At 41.4% G+C, this 19,551-nt stretch overlaps 1 protein-coding gene across 1 annotated transcript in view; it reads left to right on the top strand.

Annotated features, from left to right (window-relative positions):
* The first annotated feature begins 725 nt into the window (after nucleotides 1-725).
* Nucleotides 726-19,551, top strand: part of slc18a2 (solute carrier family 18 member 2) — a 34,384-nt gene continuing 15,558 nt past the window's right edge. The window contains exons 1-10 of the mRNA XM_074645699.1: nucleotides 726-889; nucleotides 1,046-1,236; nucleotides 3,600-3,951; nucleotides 7,281-7,339; nucleotides 7,427-7,510; nucleotides 13,510-13,602; nucleotides 14,885-14,974; nucleotides 15,112-15,155; nucleotides 16,893-16,953; nucleotides 18,804-18,899. Coding sequence (XP_074501800.1) covers nucleotides 1,104-1,236; nucleotides 3,600-3,951; nucleotides 7,281-7,339; nucleotides 7,427-7,510; nucleotides 13,510-13,602; nucleotides 14,885-14,974; nucleotides 15,112-15,155; nucleotides 16,893-16,953; nucleotides 18,804-18,899 — 1,012 coding nt within the window. The 5' untranslated portion in view covers nucleotides 726-889; nucleotides 1,046-1,103. The remainder of the gene's footprint in view (nucleotides 890-1,045; nucleotides 1,237-3,599; nucleotides 3,952-7,280; nucleotides 7,340-7,426; nucleotides 7,511-13,509; nucleotides 13,603-14,884; nucleotides 14,975-15,111; nucleotides 15,156-16,892; nucleotides 16,954-18,803; nucleotides 18,900-19,551) is intronic.

Here is a 19,551-nt window from a genome sequence, read left to right as displayed (position 1 = left end):
ATCAATGCTGATCCTAGTGTTGGCTTTTCCTGCTTCGCGGCTGAAGCAGGAAGAGAAACGTTATTGTCTCCCGACTGCGCCCGCAGGAAGACATTGGCACCCGGTAGGAGACGATAACGTTTCTCGCTGCGGAGCCCCGTCACTTCACAAGACACGGAAAATCTCTGTTGGACTGGAGGAGCTGCAGCAGTTATTTCTGCACAAATTTCTGCACAAACACATTTCTGCATTCACTAGATATTCTCAGAGCTAAACTAACTCTTCTGCAGTGTGGAGTGAGCGCGCGTTCACGTCTAGAGGTGGAGCGAGTACGCGAGAACGCGCGCTGTGTGAGTGAAGGCAAGCAGGCAGAGGAGCAGTGACTCCGGCAACACTCGAGCACGCATATGCGAGCGCGCATGGGATCCCGACCCGGTACATTTATACACTTAAAAAGTTACAAACAGTCCCTTTAAATATACAATATATCAGGGCCGGCTTAAGGCGGCGATATAGGCGGTCACCTAGGGAGCCACCTTCTATATATACGGTGTATAGACACTTAATGTGTCTAATATTATAGTTTGTAAAATGTGCCTCTTTGCTGACAGCAGACTTGTCCATGTCTGTGATTGGTCACCTGCTGCAAACAGCGCCCCCTGTAGGCCATGTGAGCGCTCATAAGCAGCGCGGTTGTTGTTAGTATTAGTGAAGCCAGATAAAGAGAGGATAGCTGTTGACCTCTGTTAGTAGGACAGGCCCCCGTGTTTGAAGGCAGGTCTACAGGGAACCTACATAAAGGTTGGATGACGTCAGCAGCGGGTCCAGTCAGTCAGTAGAAAGCCCGCCTCTCCTCCTCTCCTCCTCCTCCTCCTTCCTCCCGCTGCTGTTGGCCCCTGAGCATCCTCCGGTAAGACTCCTCCGCCGCAGCGCTCTGGAGAACACATGCTGAGCTCTGAGCGCTCTGGTTCATCCTGCTCCATACAGACAGACTGACTGACTGCTGGGGAAGGTGTTTTTAAAGTTACTGAACCCATCCATCACTGCCACTTGTGTGTCTCTCCAGGACCTGTGATCCGTCCTGCTGCTGCTGCTGCTGCGGCTCCGGTTCGGGGACTAACACCATGGGGACATTAGATGCGCTCCGGCAGTTAAATGTCATCAAATGGCTCCGAGAAGAGAGACAGTCCAGGAAACTGAGTCTGGTCATTGTGTTCGTCGCTCTGCTGCTGGATAACATGCTGCTGACTGTAGTTGGTAGGTTGCCTTTCTCACCTCTCACACCTCTGCAAAGTTGTCTTATTTATTTATTTATTTATTTATCTATAGCACAACAGGTAGTCCAGTTCTGTGTCCAGTTCTGTCCAAATATGCCCATCAGTTGTCTTTCGATTCTATCCTCAGAGATCAAAGCTCTCTGATGTGACTAAATGCCACATTGAGTAAAACTGTTCACATATAAAAATGATATGTCTAAAATATAGTAACTTACAAGTGACAGGTCACTAAACTGGAATATGTTTTTTTTATTTATTTATTTTTTATTAGATTTAGCTTTCTAATATTCTAATAATATCCGCTGGACGTTGTTCTCTATTAGAATGAGCTCAGTTCACATGTTAACCTCTCATCTGACGCTCACACATATTCAAGATTCCTTTATTGTCACTACACAGAGTACAGCGACATTTGAAGCAGTCCTGATGGATGCAATCACACATAACAGACAGTATAAAAGATAAGATAAAAAAAAACTTTGTTCAATACAAGCTTAACCTAAAATACTTAATAAAAATAAGTAAATATATATATATATAACTAGAATTGTTGACCCATTGATACAATATAGACAATACAATTACAATACGGTCAAAGTTATTGCACATTAATAAGAGCACATATTGCACATGTGTCAGTGGTGTAGTTGATAAATTACAAGAAATAATGTATCTGAAGATAAGGTGCGAATGTACTCTCTCTTAAGTCAACTGTGTATGTCCACCTGAGCAGAATGATAGAGTAACAATAGACCTGAGGCTATTACAGTAAGTGCCTATTGATAGTCATTCTGTTATTTTTCAATCATCATTTCCACACACACAATCCTTTCAATACCTTTAATGAGTTCCTAATTTACCCCTGAAAACACAGCATCATTTGCATTGATTATTCCTTTAAGACATATCATTATTAACGAAGAACTATAATCATTTAAAGGTAGAAATGGATGGGCTCAGTTTTATAGGGTAAGAAGACTTGATGACTGAGACCAGCATCAACAGGTCACCGTTGTTTTCTCACAGTCTCTCACAAAATGTCGTCATGTTGTGTTAACATCTGCTAAAGGCAATCACATACAGTAAGTCTTTGCTGGATCACATAGTCCAGACAAGACATTCACCCATTCACCACTAACAACATCTCTGTTATACACGTCCCTCCAGCTGTTGCTTATAGATCCTGAATTTAGACCAAATAAAGTCGATCACTAGTATGAAGCTGAACTGGAGGCACTTGATGCACAATTATTGGTTGCATTTAATCTTTGAAAATTACTTGCAGCCTCTAACCCTTGTTACTTTACAATCAATATTGTAGATCGTATATCATGTCCAGTGTCACAATCGTTCATATTATTTGGATATATGGATGACAGTGACAAATTCAACATAATGATTTCAGGATTTTTATTCTTTCGGTCTTTCTCTCACACACAAAATGTAAAAAAGAATGTATAGTTATAGGTTTCCCATGTATATATATATATATATATATATATATATATATATTTTTTTTTTGCTATGTCAATTTTTATTTTTACTGTCAATGCCGACATTCTGGCTATTACTTTATAATCTCTTAAGGCTTTACGTGTTGTATTAATAACCAATAAACTCCTATTTTAAAGAGGTGTTGATTGATAGCTTTGTCAGTCAATGAGAAAACTACAGCACATCAAACATTTATTTAAAGGGTGTGGCATCACTTAAGTGTACCATGCTCCCATGCTCCCATGCTCCCATGCTCCCATGCTCCCATACTGTCTTGAGGAGGAAGAAGAAAGAATGTGAACACAATGTGCCTTTGTCAAAAAGTCAGCTTTCCACTGATTAAATGGATGTGTTTGTTATTCACCGTCTGTCATGGGAGGAAACAGAACCAGTTTCTGGAACACGGTCTAATAATTTTTTTGGACATGGATATACGGTAGTTTCATAAATTGTTTAATACACACAATTTTTTGTTCACATTTAGTGAATAATCCCAAAAAGTTAGATTGTTTTTCAGCAGCAGCTGCTCTTTTTTGACCTGTTGTGTCTCACCAGATCACTGCTGCTTCCAGCTCATGAGCGTATTACTGCCTGTCTGCATCTCGTCATGTGCGCTGCTATATTAGTTCCTCCTACATAAATGAATGCCGGGGGTTTTGGGGGGGCGCCCCGTGATGGCCTTACATAGATATATTCTGGGCTGAAGCACTGAATGATCAGCCCTAATGACGCCACTGGCTACACCATTCCATCAAAAGGAAATAATCTAGATGTAATCTTTTTTTGTGGCAGCAGTTTTGTCGTATTTCATTGCATCCGTCTCCCCCTCGCCTCTTTCTTCCCCGCTAGTTCCCATCATCCCCAGCTACCTGTACAACCTGGATGAGCCAACAGACGCGGTGCTGCAGAACAACACCCTGTCGCAGCAGAGTCCTCCGGCAGCCTTCCACAGCATTGTGTCCTTATACGACAACACCGTGAGGTCTTCGGGCTCCAACGCCACCACCACCACCACCGCCACAGCCAGGTCTACTGAGCTGGTCCCTACGCCCCCCGCTGCAGAGCTGCCGGCAAACTCCTCCGAATGTCCCGGGTCGACCAGCAAGCTGCTCAATGAGAATGTCAAAGTGGGACTGCTGTTCGCCTCCAAGGCCACCGTACAGCTGATTACCAACCCCTTCATAGGGCCGCTTACAAACAGGTAGCTTTTTGTCTCTCTGTGGATCCATTATTTACCCATGGGGCGGGGGGGGGGGTTTAGCTGGGGTTTTTGCAGGCAACCTGGAACATTATTGTAACCTTTGCAACAGCAGCTGGGAAATTTGTGTCAGAGAATGATGAGTAGAAGCAATCGTCACATAACGTACAGAAATCTTTGTGATTCTTATCTTAAACCACAAGATGCCACTTAATCTAGTTTATAAATAGGGCTCGAGCACAAAAGTGCGAGGAAACCTATTGTTTTTCTAAAGATAATTCTTTCCGCTGCGAGATCGTAATTTTGAGGCGCTTAGGATGCACAAAAACTCACCAAAAATTAGAATAGGCATCAGAACTGGCAAAAATTGAAAAGTTCTGTAGTGATTGGGCTCGGGCGCCAGCGCGCTCCATAGTTTGGACAAAGTTGATCCTATATTCATGAAATTTGGTAGGCACATCATTATCATCATTATTTCAGACATATTTCTCATTGGGTTTCATTAGCTCCGCCCACCCGGAAGTCGGCCATCTTGTGTGTTTTTCATGTATTTTATGCATACTTTTACATACTCCTCCTAGAGAATTTATCAGATTCGTGTCAAATTCGGGTGGTATAACCCTCAAACTAATGTGACGTTAAATCGCGAAGGAATTTTTGATCGCTTGAACGGTGATGTCACAGGTCATGTGAGAAGACGCCTCATTTTATCACTTTACAGGTATGGAACTTTACGATACTCCTCCTAGAGGATACAAGAGATCCATCTCAAAGTCGGGCAGCAGAATCTCAACACCTTCACGATGCAAAACTGCAAAGCTTTTGTGTTTTTTCGCGAAACGGCGTTGTTGTGGCAGCGCGGCAAATTTCGATGTTTCGACATGACAAAGGAGGCTCTTGTAACTTGACTTTACGTATTCCGATCTGCCCCAAATTTCACAAGCTGGATAAGAGTCCAGGCCTGAAGACATATACGTGCCATTATGAGTGATAGCCATAGCGCCACCTACAGGAAACAGGAAGTTGTTGTAAATTGACTGTACATTGTCCAATCTGCACCAAACTTGACATGTTTTATAAGAGTCTTTAGTGCCACGTGCCAAACGCAGAAAATACCCTCTAACTGTTGTGTGCAGCGTCCGACTTTCATGAATTGTGATGTAAATGCCCAGCAGATTTCCCCTCAGACATACCACTACAGCTGCAATGGACAATTATTTTGTTATCATCTATGAATCCACTGATTATTTTCTTCATTACTTGATTAACTGGTCTGCAAATGTCAGGGATAAAATATCTTGCCAGAGTTTCCTGCGTAGAATTCTGACTTGGGAGAGAGGAAATGATTCCATTTAAAGCAGAATGACAAAAGACAGATAAAAGGGTACAAACAGGCTTCCTTTCAGCTAGCCCCAGGCCAAAATTGTGGTTCAGATTTGTCCTAATGTTTTTGAAAGCAAGCCAGAGATCAACACAGGACAACATCTATGGTCTTATCTAATTCAACACCCAGCACAAAAGACTCCCTTCTCGAGCTGTATAGGAACACCAAACGCTACATGTGGTAAACATGTCGGTTTCATGTCATGTCAGCTTCAACAGATCACATCCAACTGAACCAAATACAGCGCAATTCCTGATTACGTGTCCTTGCATGTGTGTGCATGTGCATTTGTCTGTTTTCATGCATGGATAGCTGGATGAGTTACTGAGCGTGATAGGCTGTGACACATGCCAATCAGCGAAACACCTTCCAAAATATACTTGTCTTAGAGCCTCGAACGCCATTAAGGAAAAAAATCTATTCTCATGATCACACCAAGACAGGCCCTAATAAATACAATTTGTTATTGAGACCAAAACAGAGCTAAAATGACTTTCTTTTGTTAAGTGACCAGAAACACGACTTCAAATGAATGTGGCTGCAGGATGTGTAAATTGGTTATTGTTTGCTAACACATTAGTCATAATAACTTTATATTAATATGTCAGATGTTACATTTAAGGCTTAATTTGTTGCCTCCAAAAAAATTATAAATAATAATGCTGCTTTAATGAATGACCGGTGTTGCAGCGAGCTCTATATTAGAAGTGTCATGACATAACTTCTGTTGTGATTTTGGTGCTATATAAATAAAATTGACTTGACTTGCTGCCATCATCGAAGGGCACTGTAGGTTCAACAGTACATTATAAAGCTGATTCTTTTGGCTGACATTAAAGAAACAGCATTTGGACGCCATGAGACACTGAACGTTTCCACTTGATACGGGTCTATTGCGATTCTGCTGGGTTGGGTCGGCAGCACACGGCACATTAAGGCAGGTTTTATGAAATATTTAGAGACACTGTGATGATTTATTTTGTTATATCGCTGTAATAAAAACCTTTATTGTGTATGAAGGAGCTCACTGGCTGCCTAACATGTTCTCTTAGTTGTCTCTCTCTTTTTTTTTTTAAATGGGCTTGATTTAGTTTAGTTGATTAATTTCTTGGAGGAAAACTTAACGTTATAACGTGGGGCCCAAAAGAATTCTGAAGATTAAAAGCCACCAGTTGGAAGATTTGAGCAGAACGTGAGCTAAATGTTTATAGGGGAGAGGGGAGAAGCGTGGATGCTTCCAACATTACAGGCACTCACCTCAAAAGCAATATTTAGTGTCTCAGATGAGCACTCAGATATGCTGTAATTGAGGCAAGGAACATTACCGGTTGTTAGTCACCTTCCCTTCCTGACAGAGGACAATGCAAGGCAAGTCAAGCATGTCAGGTATCTACGGGGGAATACAACAGCTCTGACGTGCGTGGCAGCTTTTACCATTTTAATGAAAGAACATGTTGTCATCCTCCTCTGGTTAAAATGTCAGGCTAACAGTTGTAACTGGCAAGAACGTGTCATGCAAATACAGAATTTCTACAATGAGACACGTATTTGCTATGCAGTTTATTTTTATTTTTTATCATTTGGGCTTTCAGGTAATGATTTGGTATTACTACATGCTTGTGATACGTTTTGACACTTCATACACAGTTGGAGACAATCTACATCCTTCATACCTGTCCTGGTTGACCATAGCAACAGTGTCTTCAAACTGACAACGGATTTCACTCATTATTCTTATGCATATGTACAGCATTATCACCCTAACCAGCAGTCCTCCACAACTTCTCACATTGATTTTTTTTAGGTATCACTGCTTAATAATAATATGCTGAAAAGAATGAATGTCAACTTTGAAACATTTATTTCATCTGTATCTGTGTAGCATCTCAAACTAATTATATGCTTACTGTACAAATGCGGTCTGTCTTTTTTCTCTTTGTCCCTTCAGAATAGGATACCAACTTCCCATATTCGCTGGCTTCTGTATCATGTTCGTCTCTACTATCAGTAAGTTCCATCCAAAGTTTCGTCATGATCAGAACATTTGAATGCTCGCACCGTGCCTGATGTTTCTTTCTTTATATTCCTGTCAAGTGTTTGCCTTCTCATCGAGCTACACTCTGCTGTTTCTGGCCAGATCGATGCAAGGTGTGGGCTCCTCCTGCTCATCTGTGGCTGGTAAGATCTCCTTCTCTCTATTCCCGTGTAATGCTTATATCCAGTCCAGGTTCTGAAATACATTTTTTTCACTTCCTGCCACTGTGGCAGACAAGTATTTTTTTTTTGTCTGCCACTCAGAAATTGTATTTGCCACTTTTGAAATCTCTGCGCTAAATGAAGGAATACCATTTTAAATCTGATGTCATTCAATGTTCCATATATTTTACACAAAAATGACATGCATGGTAAATTACAGTGTTCAAATTACACAGTAGCTTCCGGGGCAGGGAGGGTACTGTACACAGTTCTGTACTTTACTTTGTTATCGTCATCTATAGTGGTTGTTTGCATAAAAACACACAATTAAAATGATTATGATTATTTAAATATTTGCTTCGATTAAAAAAATCTTGGCAAGCTGCTTAGAGCTAGTTTTAGGAAGTTAAACAGGTCATAATTCTCTCACTAATATTTATTTTATATTACTGTGAAAACATCTCCTTCTAACAACTGGATTTATTCAAGTTTCTTGACAAAAAAGTAATTTTACGAGATTACATTTGAACACATCATGATAACGTTGTAATTTACCTTCACCCAATAGTCATTTTTCCTGAGCAGACTTTGAACACCTCATAATAATAACTTAATGGCACCTCCGTTAACGTAGCTCTGTTATTTAGCCAAGCAGGACTGTGCTGCCCACCTGCTGCTAACAACTAAAGTTACTAACTCTACCCCTGCTGATTTCAACACAGATTTGTTGTTTATCAGGGAAAAAATAGGGTGCGTCCCCTTGGGTTTAGTAGCACCATGCTGTTGAGCGCTTTTTTTTCTCTCCGCCGTGTCTCCGGTCCAAAAAAACTGAAACATGAAACAGCGTGTGTATGCATCATTGTGCATGCATAACTGTCGGAAAGCATCAATAAGAGGAATCGATAGACACGGAGGCATGAGACACCAAGAAAGCGGACAACTAGGAACCCGTTCTCTACTCCTATCACTAGCGGTTTGGGACTGCCTGCCAAAGTGGCGGGTGTCCTGATGATTTCACCCGCCACTGCCAACAATTTACTCGCATTTGGCGGGTGGCGGGTGGCGGGTGCTAATTTCAGACCCTGATCCAGTCTCTCTTGGTGTTACTGGTATTAGTGCTGCATTATGGGTTGTTTGTAGCCTAAATGTTGCCAGGCTAGACAAGAGGTGGACACCCAGTCCTGTCATCCAATGGAAACAGTGTTGAGTTCCCAGGAGAGACGGCAAGTTGCTTTCTTTGATGCTACAAAAGCAGCTATTTTAAAGGGGCTCTATGTAAGAATCCACATTGACACCTGTGGCCATTAAGTTGACACCAGTCAGCGTCCTGTTGCTCGCACTGATCAAAACAGTGAGGCGACACAGGAGACTGAACGTGATTGACGGGTAAAACCACAATATCCATATATATTTCACGTTTGGCAGTAACGTTGGCTTACCTGTCCAATAGGAATTTTGACAGTTTGGGGTCCGTTTTGATACCCGAAACCAAATGAAGGTCCTTCCATGAATCGAAGGCCCGGATGATGTTGATCCTAGTTTCCCCACCGACGTCGGTCACATAACTGTTTTGCAAGACGGGCTTCACTAGATATGACTTTGTTATTATTTGTGGAGTTTGTGTTGGAGACTGAGTTGTGGTGGGGGCTGGTCGTTTGTTGGCGTTAGCGGACTCCATTTGTAACTGAACTGTATACATGCTATGGTTGCACGCTGTTAGCCCTGTAGCGGACCTGAAAATAAAGGCACTCACGAACGTGCATGACGTCATATCCAGATCTAGATTTTTTCCGGAAAAAATGTGCCACATTAAAAGCAGTCTACAGGCTGATAGAGGAAACCCAGAAAGTCGCGGACCTCATTTTTTAGGTTAGGTTACAACCTATTCACACACTGGCAATGAAAAAACTTAAATACGTTTAAAAAATTACATACAGTCCCTTTAATGGTGTTTTTGTCTCTGTCACACAGGACTTCAACGTTAGCAGACTTTTGTCTGTAGGATAACAGTGAAGCACCACTCCAAAACCTAAATACTGTTGGTGTGGTAGGACTGAAAGAAATACTAAATTAGCTTACTCTGTATTATTGCAGGGGGAGAGGGGGAGTCTCTCTGTTGTTGAACACCACGGTCGCTGCGGCGATGCTCATTCATAGAACACAACAAATACGGTTGCTTCATTAGTCGAGGTGTTGGTAACCGGCAGCGTGAGTTTGATCTCAGAATCTGAGGCTGAAATGCACAAACCTGCCTGCTGCTTGTGTGTAAGCCCTGTCCATGCATAATTGTGTGACCTTTTATATTGAGGTGTGTTTCCGTAGGCAGGCTTGTGAACCTTACATCTGTATCCTCCCCCCTTGTGTTCAACACAGAATGACATTGTTACTGTCGCGGAGCGGGTACTGCGTTTTTAAAAAATGTTTTATTCTAAGGCAGTGTTGAATTAGTCAGATACCTTCCATAGTAAAAAAGAAATATCAATATTTGTCTTTAGTATGTTAGGTATGAAATAAAACAAATACACTAGGCTAACGTTTGTTCAGTAAAGTGATCATTTTGGAAGATGTTGTTTGAGGTCCTGTTGGATTGTATTGCATTATACAGAGTATCTGTTATTCAGCTTCCCCACACTGATAGAAAACACCAGTCATACTTTATAGTATATATCTATATATATAGATGTATATCTATCTATCTATCTATATATATAGATATATATATATCTATCTATCTATATATATATATAAACTGGAAAAACAAAGTTTGGAAACTTGTGTTTGGTCGATTATTTCTCTGTTGTTACAATGCTAATTGGCATTGTATTTTACATCGTTGGAAAGCCTGTTTACTTACCTTCGCAATGATGTCCAACTTGTAAGGATCATGCATTTATGGGATGAGCAGCACAGCTGATTATGTGGGTAGCGCCCAAGAAAAATTTGCCAAAATGCTCCGTCAATGGTAAACAGTGTATTCTCCTGTTGGTAGTGACTCTTGTTTTGAGTTGTTTGGTGGATTGGATGATTGAACTCTCTATCAGTAACAAGGAACAAACAAGACATAATGGCAATTTTACACTTTATTCATTTAATACACCGTCAGGAGCCTCAGTAGCGGTGGAAGATCCATACGCAGCCACAACAGCCTGGCACCTCCTTCATGCTGGTCACCAACCTGGTCACACGTTGCTGTGGGACGGCGTTCCATTCCTCAACCAGGATTCGTTGCAGGTCAGCCAGTGTGGTTGTGTTGGTCACTCTAACACGTACAGCATGCCCAAGCTGATCCTACAAGTGTTGAATTGGGTTGAGGTCTGTACTCTTGGCAGGCCGTTCCATTCTCTCTACTCCCACATTGTGGAGGTAGTCTGTGATAACCCTGGCTCTGTGGGGGCGAGCGTTGTCATCTTGGAGGACGAAGTTAGGTCCCAGATTTCTGGAGATATGGGATCGCCACTGGCTGCAGAATCTCATCCCGATATCTCACTGCATTGAGATGGCCTTCAATGATGACAAGCCTTGTTTTGCCAGTGAGGGAGATGCCCCCCCCCACACCATGACACTGCCCCCACCAAAAGCTGTTACTCGATCGGTGCAACATTCAGCATAGCGTTCTCCGTGTCGTCTCCATACTTTGACCCTGCCTTCCAACCTTCGCAGACAGAACCTGGACTCATCACTGAACATGACATTCCCCCACATGTTCAGGTTCCATTGTCTGTGTCTGATGGTGAAGGGCAGTCATTGCAGGCTTCCTAGTAGCCTTAGGAGAATACACTGTTTGCTATTGGCAGAGCATTTTGGCAAATTTTTCTTGGGCACTCCCCACATAATCAGCTGTGCTGCTCATCCCACAAATGCATGGTCCTTACAAGTTGGACATCATTGCGAAGGTAAATAAACAGGCTTTCCAACGATGTTAAATACAATGCCAATTAGCATTGTAACAACAGAGAAATAATCCACCAAACACAAGTTTCCGAACTTTGTTTTTCCAGTAGTATATATCTATATATATGTTCTTATCATGGCTCTTAAGGTCGGATTAACGTCTGTCCTAGACCATGAAACTATTTGCCATCGATCATATCATATCCTCTGGAATTAAACTGAGGACATCCTGTACCTCTCCCTTGTATTGTCAATATCACTGATTGATTTTTCATGCGTGAACAACACCAACAGCTTTCAACACTATCTTCCACCATTATCCAATACACTATTTTTTTCCTACTTTTGGTATCAAAGGAAGCGGCATACTTCTTGCTATAATAGCCTCAGTTAATCCTGACCACAGAGAGTATTCCAGCCCGGTCGCACAGCAGTTTGTAAAATAGTCACGAAATTGAATATATTGATTCATGTACGTAGACAGGAATTTAAATTTTTTTTGTGATGGACAGCAAAAAAATCAATTTGTATGTAATCCACGTAATTGTGAACCGGGAAGTATAAAGAGCGGCGAAAACCCAAGTTGATTTATTTGCCACGTAACTTCCGTACTTAAGTTACGGCACTTCCAGGGTTATTTTAAGCCAAACCACCATCTTTTCCTAAACCTAACTAAGTAGGTTTGTTGCCTAAGCCTAACCAAGTCAATCTTTTCCTAAGCCTAGCAGCAATATACATATATACTGTATATATACTTTGTTGCCTAAGCCTAACCAACTTGATCTTTTCCTAAGCCTAACTGAGTAGTTTTATTTTGAAAAAACTGGAGCGGAAATTGACACGTGCATCACGCGTTGTTGAAAGTTGTGACTATTTCACGATCTGCCGTGAGACTGTGTTGTGTGTTCAGTTGAAAGCTTTGTATGGATTGATTATGGAATTGGAAAAGGCCCAAATGCAAGGTGTTGTAAAAGGAAGGCTGTTGCGATCAGGACCCAAATGCAGGCACAGACTCAGAGTGTAGAGTAAATTAAGGATTTATTGTAGGGATCAAGGGCGATGAGGATGGTGAGAGGTTGAGGAGGAGCAGCGGAGGAAGAGGGTGGCAGGGCTGAGCTGAGCTGAGCTGAGCTGAGCTGAGCTGGGCTGGGCTGGGCAGGCTGATGAGAGTGAGAGCTTGGCTGGTGCGATATCCCGGGGTTATGGTAGCAAGCTGGTGAGGCAGGCAGGGGTCTCGGAAGGTAATGATCCTCCTGGAGACGAAAGGAAACAGGGTGAGTTCAGGTAAATCAAACAGCACGACGAAATAATTTTGATTGTATGAAACAGAGCGGCCGAGAACGACAAACAACAAGCAACAACGAGCTGGCGGAGAGTGAGTTAAGATCCAGGGTTGATATACTGCAGAGTGATGAGCTTGATGGGAGGCAGGTGTGGGTAATCAGCAGTAAGTGGATATTATATAATGCCAATAGGTGTATTGAGGTCCTGCAATGATGTTACAATCTAGCGTCACAATGCGCCAGTTCCATAATCAACAATGGCTTATTTATTGTTTGTTGTCAGTCAGTCAGTATTCACCCACTGACCGCCTGTCTCACCCAGCTCTAAAGGGTAACAAATACGATGGTAAGATAAGGAAATGACATGTATGCAAGCCCTATATTGCTCCTGCACCATGCCAAATAATAGAAGCATGCATCCTCAGCCAACTTAACTGGCAACATGTGGGTCTATAGCAATCCTCCCTGCACTGCTCAGATGGGGTTTAAAAAGAAGGGAAATACAAATGAACCCAAATGTAATCATAAATAAAAGAAGCAGTGACTGATATGCCCAACTCCCATCCATGTCATATGAACACCAACCAAGCACCGCCCACCAGTCGGAGCACAGCCAATAGGAACGCTCCCTCTTAGGCCACTTGTATGTGGGTCATTTGCTGTAAAAATGAACTGATTCTACTTCGTTAGAAATAAGAAAGTCATCATCAATGACAAATAGTAATTCTTGTATAACCCTGTATCAGTAACGGTTGTCCGTATGAACAAGTGGTCTGTATTGCAGGATCTGTTCATCTGTGTTTTCAGGGATGGGAATGCTTGCGAGTGTGTACACAGATGATGAGGAGAGAGGTCACGCCATTGGGATCGCCCTGGGAGGTCTGGCTTTGGGAGTGTTAGGTATGTATACATATGCATATACTTCTGTCACATAAACTAAACAACAGTTGCCCCTGTTGAGCTATTACATATTTATTTATATTTTGTATTAATATATTTTTGCAAGTAAATGATACCACAGATGAATGTTTGTGTGCTTAATCTGAAAACAACAATAACAACAACAGCAACAACAGCCATAACATATTGTCTAAAGTTGCACGAGGCAAGATTCTTAGCTAAACACGTCCACATCTGTTCAGAACAGGAAAAAAATTGATTGGTTGATTAAATGCTGTAGCTTCTAGCTATTTGCATATATACCTAAACAAAACTGAAAGGGCCCATATTGTAAAAAGGGAGGTTTTCATGTCTTTTATTATTACAAAGCAGGTTTAAGTGATATATAAATACTGTGAAAGTATCAAAACGCTCAATCCACAGTTAAAAACACACAGCCCGTATTCAGAAACTGTGCGTTTGAAACAAGCCGTCAGGATTTCTGTACATTTGTGATGTCACAAATCTACAATATTTAGACAGTTTCACAGTTTTAAACGTAAACATTCTAAATGTGTTCCAGTTTATTTCCTGTCGCAGTGTATGTGAATGACATCAGCTGACAGGAAGTAAACATGGATCCCAAGCTGTTTCCTAGCAACGCAATTCCGTTGCCATGCCGTTGAAAGGCGCTGAAACGGAGCGTTTCTGATAGAGGGCGAATACAGGTATATTCAGACAGACAGTATGAGAAAAATAATGTGTTATTTGAACATTAAAGCATGTAAACATGTTCTAGTAGAAACCCGAAATACAAGCATGAACCTGCAGATGAGCATGATCTGTCCCCTTTTAAGAAACCATAAAACTGTGACCAAAGACATACAAACTTGACATTCTTAAACCAGTAAGTGTAAGTTAGTAAAATGTTTGGGGCTTAATAGGACCAATTCATGAAACTTGGATGATTTTTACCCCCACATTTTTGTACACAAATAAGAACATGTAGTTTGACAACTCTTGATTTGTGTGGTTATGTTCGACTTCCTCGTCAACAAGCTTTTCTCGGGGTCGTAACATAATTTAAGGGCTCGTCCGGGAAACTTGGATGAATTTTACCCCCACATGTATTTCATGGTTTTAGAATACATTCCATGCAAATAGCTCATTTTGAATCAAGTTTTTCATAACGAACCTGATACAGTTGTTGTAGCAACAGGAGCTGTCTCTTTAGGGGGGGAAAGCTGCAGTGATTTACAACGTTGATCCCTCCACAACTGACCATCCAGTGTGTCCTCCACAGTTGGACCTCCATTCGGCAGTGTGATGTACGAGTTTGTTGGGAAGACCGCTCCTTTCCTTATTCTGGCTTTCCTGGCTTTGTTTGATGGAGGTACAGTTACATTGTTTTTTACATCCAAACCAAGAATAGTCTCTCTAGCACCTATAATTTCATATGCTTTTTGAAATACTATCTATTCTTTTAGATATCAAAGGCTTACATTCAGTTGATTCACTGTGTCTTCACAGCTCTGCAGCTCATTGTTCTTCAGCCCACCAAGGTGGAACCAGAGGTGAGTTTGTTTGCCTCGATAATTCATTTCCAAGAGGTTATGTTAACTTTGTTAAGATGATCTCATTTGCAGAACACTTTAAAGGCTATTTTTATGGCATCTTTTCTTAATTGGATAGTACATGCAGGAAGAGTGGAGAGAAACAGAGGAGTGGATGACATGCAACAAAACATCCATGGCTTATGGATTCCATTTACTGCATATTGAACCTTTACCTTAAAACTAGTGCAGTCATTTACAGTGCCTGACATTATCTTGAGCCAGCAAGGACACTCAGGGACAATCTTATATTCAGGATACAACCTTCAATTCTGCAGTTCATTTTAAGCAAAAGTTAAAATTACTGACTTAAAACTGTATAAGCACACAAAATCTGAATTACGGCCAACAAACGGGACTGTCAGACCACTGACTGGCTCTTCTCTTTGACCTGTGGAGTTGAAGGATATCATTTACTATGGCTACCAAGAGGCATATGGCAACAGCCAATTAGAAGGTTATCTGAAAAAAGTACGAGGAAATGAGCATTGACAAGAGGACATTTTCTGACAACAGAGTCCATAAGTTGTAACCAATGGCGCCATAATGCACGGGCTTACCGGGGCTGACGCACCCGGCCCCGAGTACCAGGGGCCTCACGAGACGCAAGCTTAAAAAAAATGTAATATCAGAATATCAGGGTTCTCCCTGCCATTATAAGGCTGGACGAGCCAACGCACGCTAATGCACAGGGAGGGAGGTGTAATGTAATGGTGAGTTTAATATTCTAATTATTGATTGGGGGTGCGTGTGACCGCAACATATAAAGTTGAACTGGTCTCTAATGACGTGGTGGAGCGTCAGCCAATCCGAACTTTTGGCTTCACCTTGTTCCATTGTGCTATTTAATGACATAACTACTGTGGCGGTACTGGGACTATGACCCCAACCAGGAAGAGGTGCCAGGTTAGCCTTTTTTCCAACCACACAAAAATAAATCAAATTAACTCAATCCGTATGTAATTGAAAAAATTCTGCCTCAGTTATAATGAATAATTGCCTCTTAAATCTTGATTAACAAGTGCCTCTCTTATTTCAATAAACAAAACAAAAAAAATTAAATAAAAGTAAATTGAAGGAGAAAACTTAGCAGGAAATGTCATTGTCTGATTCATACGTGTAATGTGTTTGACTTTTCATTTGCTCCAAATAACATGCCAGTTCTTTAAGGTCATGAACATTTTCACTTAGATTTTAGAAAAGTTCCAGAGGGTTGAGCCTGTCTTTGGAATACTGACTGACATTTTATTTTCTTCTTACATTTTTCTTCTTAGATTTATTGTTCTAATTATTTTTTTTATAGTTTTTGTAAAAAATGGTAGCACTGTCAGCCAGTTTCCATATATTTAACAGGTGTGTTTGGTAACCTTTCGTAGCTGCCCACTGGAAAAGAATAATATAACCTTTGGACAGTTTGTGTATCCAATGGTATTGTCACATTAAATGTTGTCACAAACATTATCCATTAGTTAATTCAGTCAGTGCTATGACACCCAAACCCTAGATTAGTTCTCAAAGATGATATTTCACTGGGATGAGGAGGTTGTCTTAATAGTAATGTTAATAGTGTGTGCAAACATACAAAGGATAAGAGATGTGTAACCTGAGTCTTTTACAGCAGGGTTTGTTGAGAGCTACAGTATAAGGTTGTTTTGTATTTCATATAGGATGTTGTTATTGTGTCTTTGTCCTCCACAGAGTCAGAAGGGGACCCCGCTGCTGACACTAATGAAGGATCCATACATTATAATCGCAGCCGGTAAGAAAATAATAGCAGCACAGTAGATGTGAGGAAACCTAATGTCACCCCACTTAGGAGAAGCATCAGTGGGATATTGCCTTTTATAGTGGTGGTGGGAAAAGAGCAGGAAGAGAAATTGACCTAGATCTTGGTTTTTTTTTGTCTATTGGACGTGTCAGCCAAACACAAAGCCAACAATTGATTTGCTGGTTCCAGTGAAGGAATATAGCTTGGAATTGTGTTGTGAAGTGAGTGCTACATGTTAAAGAGGGTCATCTATCATCTACAGTAAATAGAAATAAAAAACACTGTGGACAGCACATAGTGTGTTTTGTTTGTGTACATTGTGTGTGTGTGTGTGTGTGTAAATCAATTTAGAGCACTGGCTTAAGAAATTAAACAGCTGTGTTTCAAGCTCAGTTTAATTGCAACTACACTGATCAGCCATAACATTAAGACCACTGACAGGTGAAGGGAATAACATTGATTATCTCGTTACCATGGCACCTGGCAGTGGGGGGGATATATTTGACAGCAAGGGAACATTTTCGAACTTTGAACTTTGTGTTGGAAGCAGAAAAAATGAGAAAGCGTAAGGATGTGAGCGACTTTGACAAGGGCCACATTGTGACGGCTAGACGACTGGGTCAGAGCATCTCCAGAACTGCAGCTCTTGTGGGATGTTCCCGGTCTGCAGTGGTCAGGACCTACCAGAAGTGGTCCAGGGAAGGAAAACTGGTGAACCAGCGACAGGGTCAAACCCCAGGGCTCATTGATGCACATGGGGAGCGATGGCTGGCCCGTGTTGTCCGGTCCAATAAAAGAGCTACTGTAGCTCAAACTGCTGAAAATGTTAATGCCGGTTCCGATAGAAAGGTGTCAGAACACACAGTGCATCGCAGTTTGTTGTGTATGGGGCTGCGTAGCCGCAGACCGGTCAGGGTGCCCACGCTGACCTAATGTTGTGGCTGATCGGTGTAATTTTTTCAAGTTTAAGATAACAGTGTTTACTTGAGGGGGAACCGGAGGGTAGGTGCTACGTTCCACAACGTTGTCAGCTATAACCGCCGTATGAGAGCAGTGCAGAGTGGTGGCTGTGAGCTAGCCTGTGGGGCACACTCACATGCACTAAAAGCACAGAGAAGCTCTGATAACAACACACACAGAGGGAGAGAAACTTCATTCTCTGCTCAGGTAGACATTACTCCATTATATTGTTACATAGACAATAGTTCTGCTGTTCTGTGTGCTGCTCTATTAATGCTGTGGATATCGAATTTAGCGCCTTTAACTAGCAAATCAAATTGAGTGTACGTACTGTAACAAAGCAAGGCTTGACTCAACCACCCATGATGTCATCCCTACTGCTGCAGAGAAAGGAGTTCTAAGAAAAACAGCCTTGAGGTGCCATCTTGTTTTATCATGCAAATGATATATAATAATTAACAAGCCTAGTTTTTTCACAGTTGAACAAAATGACTAACTCTCCCTGCAGGGGCTTACATCCATGAATAGCAACAAATACTGTCTTAAAGTCTTACTCTAGATCACCAGAGAGACACAATCCCAAGATTTTAGAGGTGTGTTTCGGGCCATGGCTAGGAATTAGGGAATAAATGTGGTCACTATATGGTCCTCACAAGTAGGGTAATACAAGTCTATGTGGCAGGAAAATTGCAATTGTGTTTAAGTTAGCCTTTCCCATCACGTCAATTACTGTGACAACACAGTAACAAAGTAAGCAAGCTGTGTTGTGTCTATGTGCAGGCGGATGGAGGTTGGAGGGGTAACAAATAAGCACCAAAGAACTAAAAAAAACAAAAACATAATTGACACTGTGTCCACTTATCCTCAATTTTCCTCCCCAGGTGCCATTTGTTTTGGAAATATGGCCATCGCCATGTTGGAGCCAACGCTGCCGATCTGGATGATGGAGACCATGTGTGCCAGGAAATGGCAGCTAGGTATTTACAAAGCTCTGTTCAGTACTCACTCAGAAAATACACATTATGCACAAACAGTATGCACACACAGTATATGTCCGTTGTCCTTAGGGCAAATAAATGTTCACAGTCCTTCAAATAATTTGGGGCAGTCATTTTAATATACAGTTTTTGTGGTACAAGGGCGTAGGCTTGATTAGTAATAGTGACTCTTGTTTGATTGTGTAAAATGTCTCCTGATAGCCTTCCGCTACCAACATCTCTGAAACTGCTGAGGTGAGCTGGAACACTAGTCACAGTTCATCAAGTTCGTAGTGAAAATGAAAACTGAGCCAAACAGATTTCAACAAAAACGAGGATCAGTCCAAAAAGAAAAAGAAAGAAAATATAAAGTATATAAAGTAAATATATACGCAAACACTGTTAAATTACACACGTCGAAACGGCATTGTTCATCACGTTTCGAGGGAAACATATTTTCTTCCAGATTACGTTTATGTGTTTTGACACATCACAAATACGTTTCTAATCACAGTCCGCAGAAGTCCACGTAGGGAGGAGGTCGGGGTGGATGAGTGGATCAAACAAACATAGGGCCGCTGTTTGCGTCCTGTGTAAAACCAGGTCAACATTCACTTATTATTACTTTTATTATTATTATTATTACATACAT

Source organism: Sebastes fasciatus, chromosome 9 (assembly GCF_043250625.1).
Source record: "Sebastes fasciatus isolate fSebFas1 chromosome 9, fSebFas1.pri, whole genome shotgun sequence".
In the NCBI taxonomy this organism is placed as follows: Eukaryota; Metazoa; Chordata; class Actinopteri; order Perciformes; family Sebastidae; genus Sebastes; species Sebastes fasciatus.
This window is presented reverse-complemented; position numbering and strand designations above follow the sequence as displayed.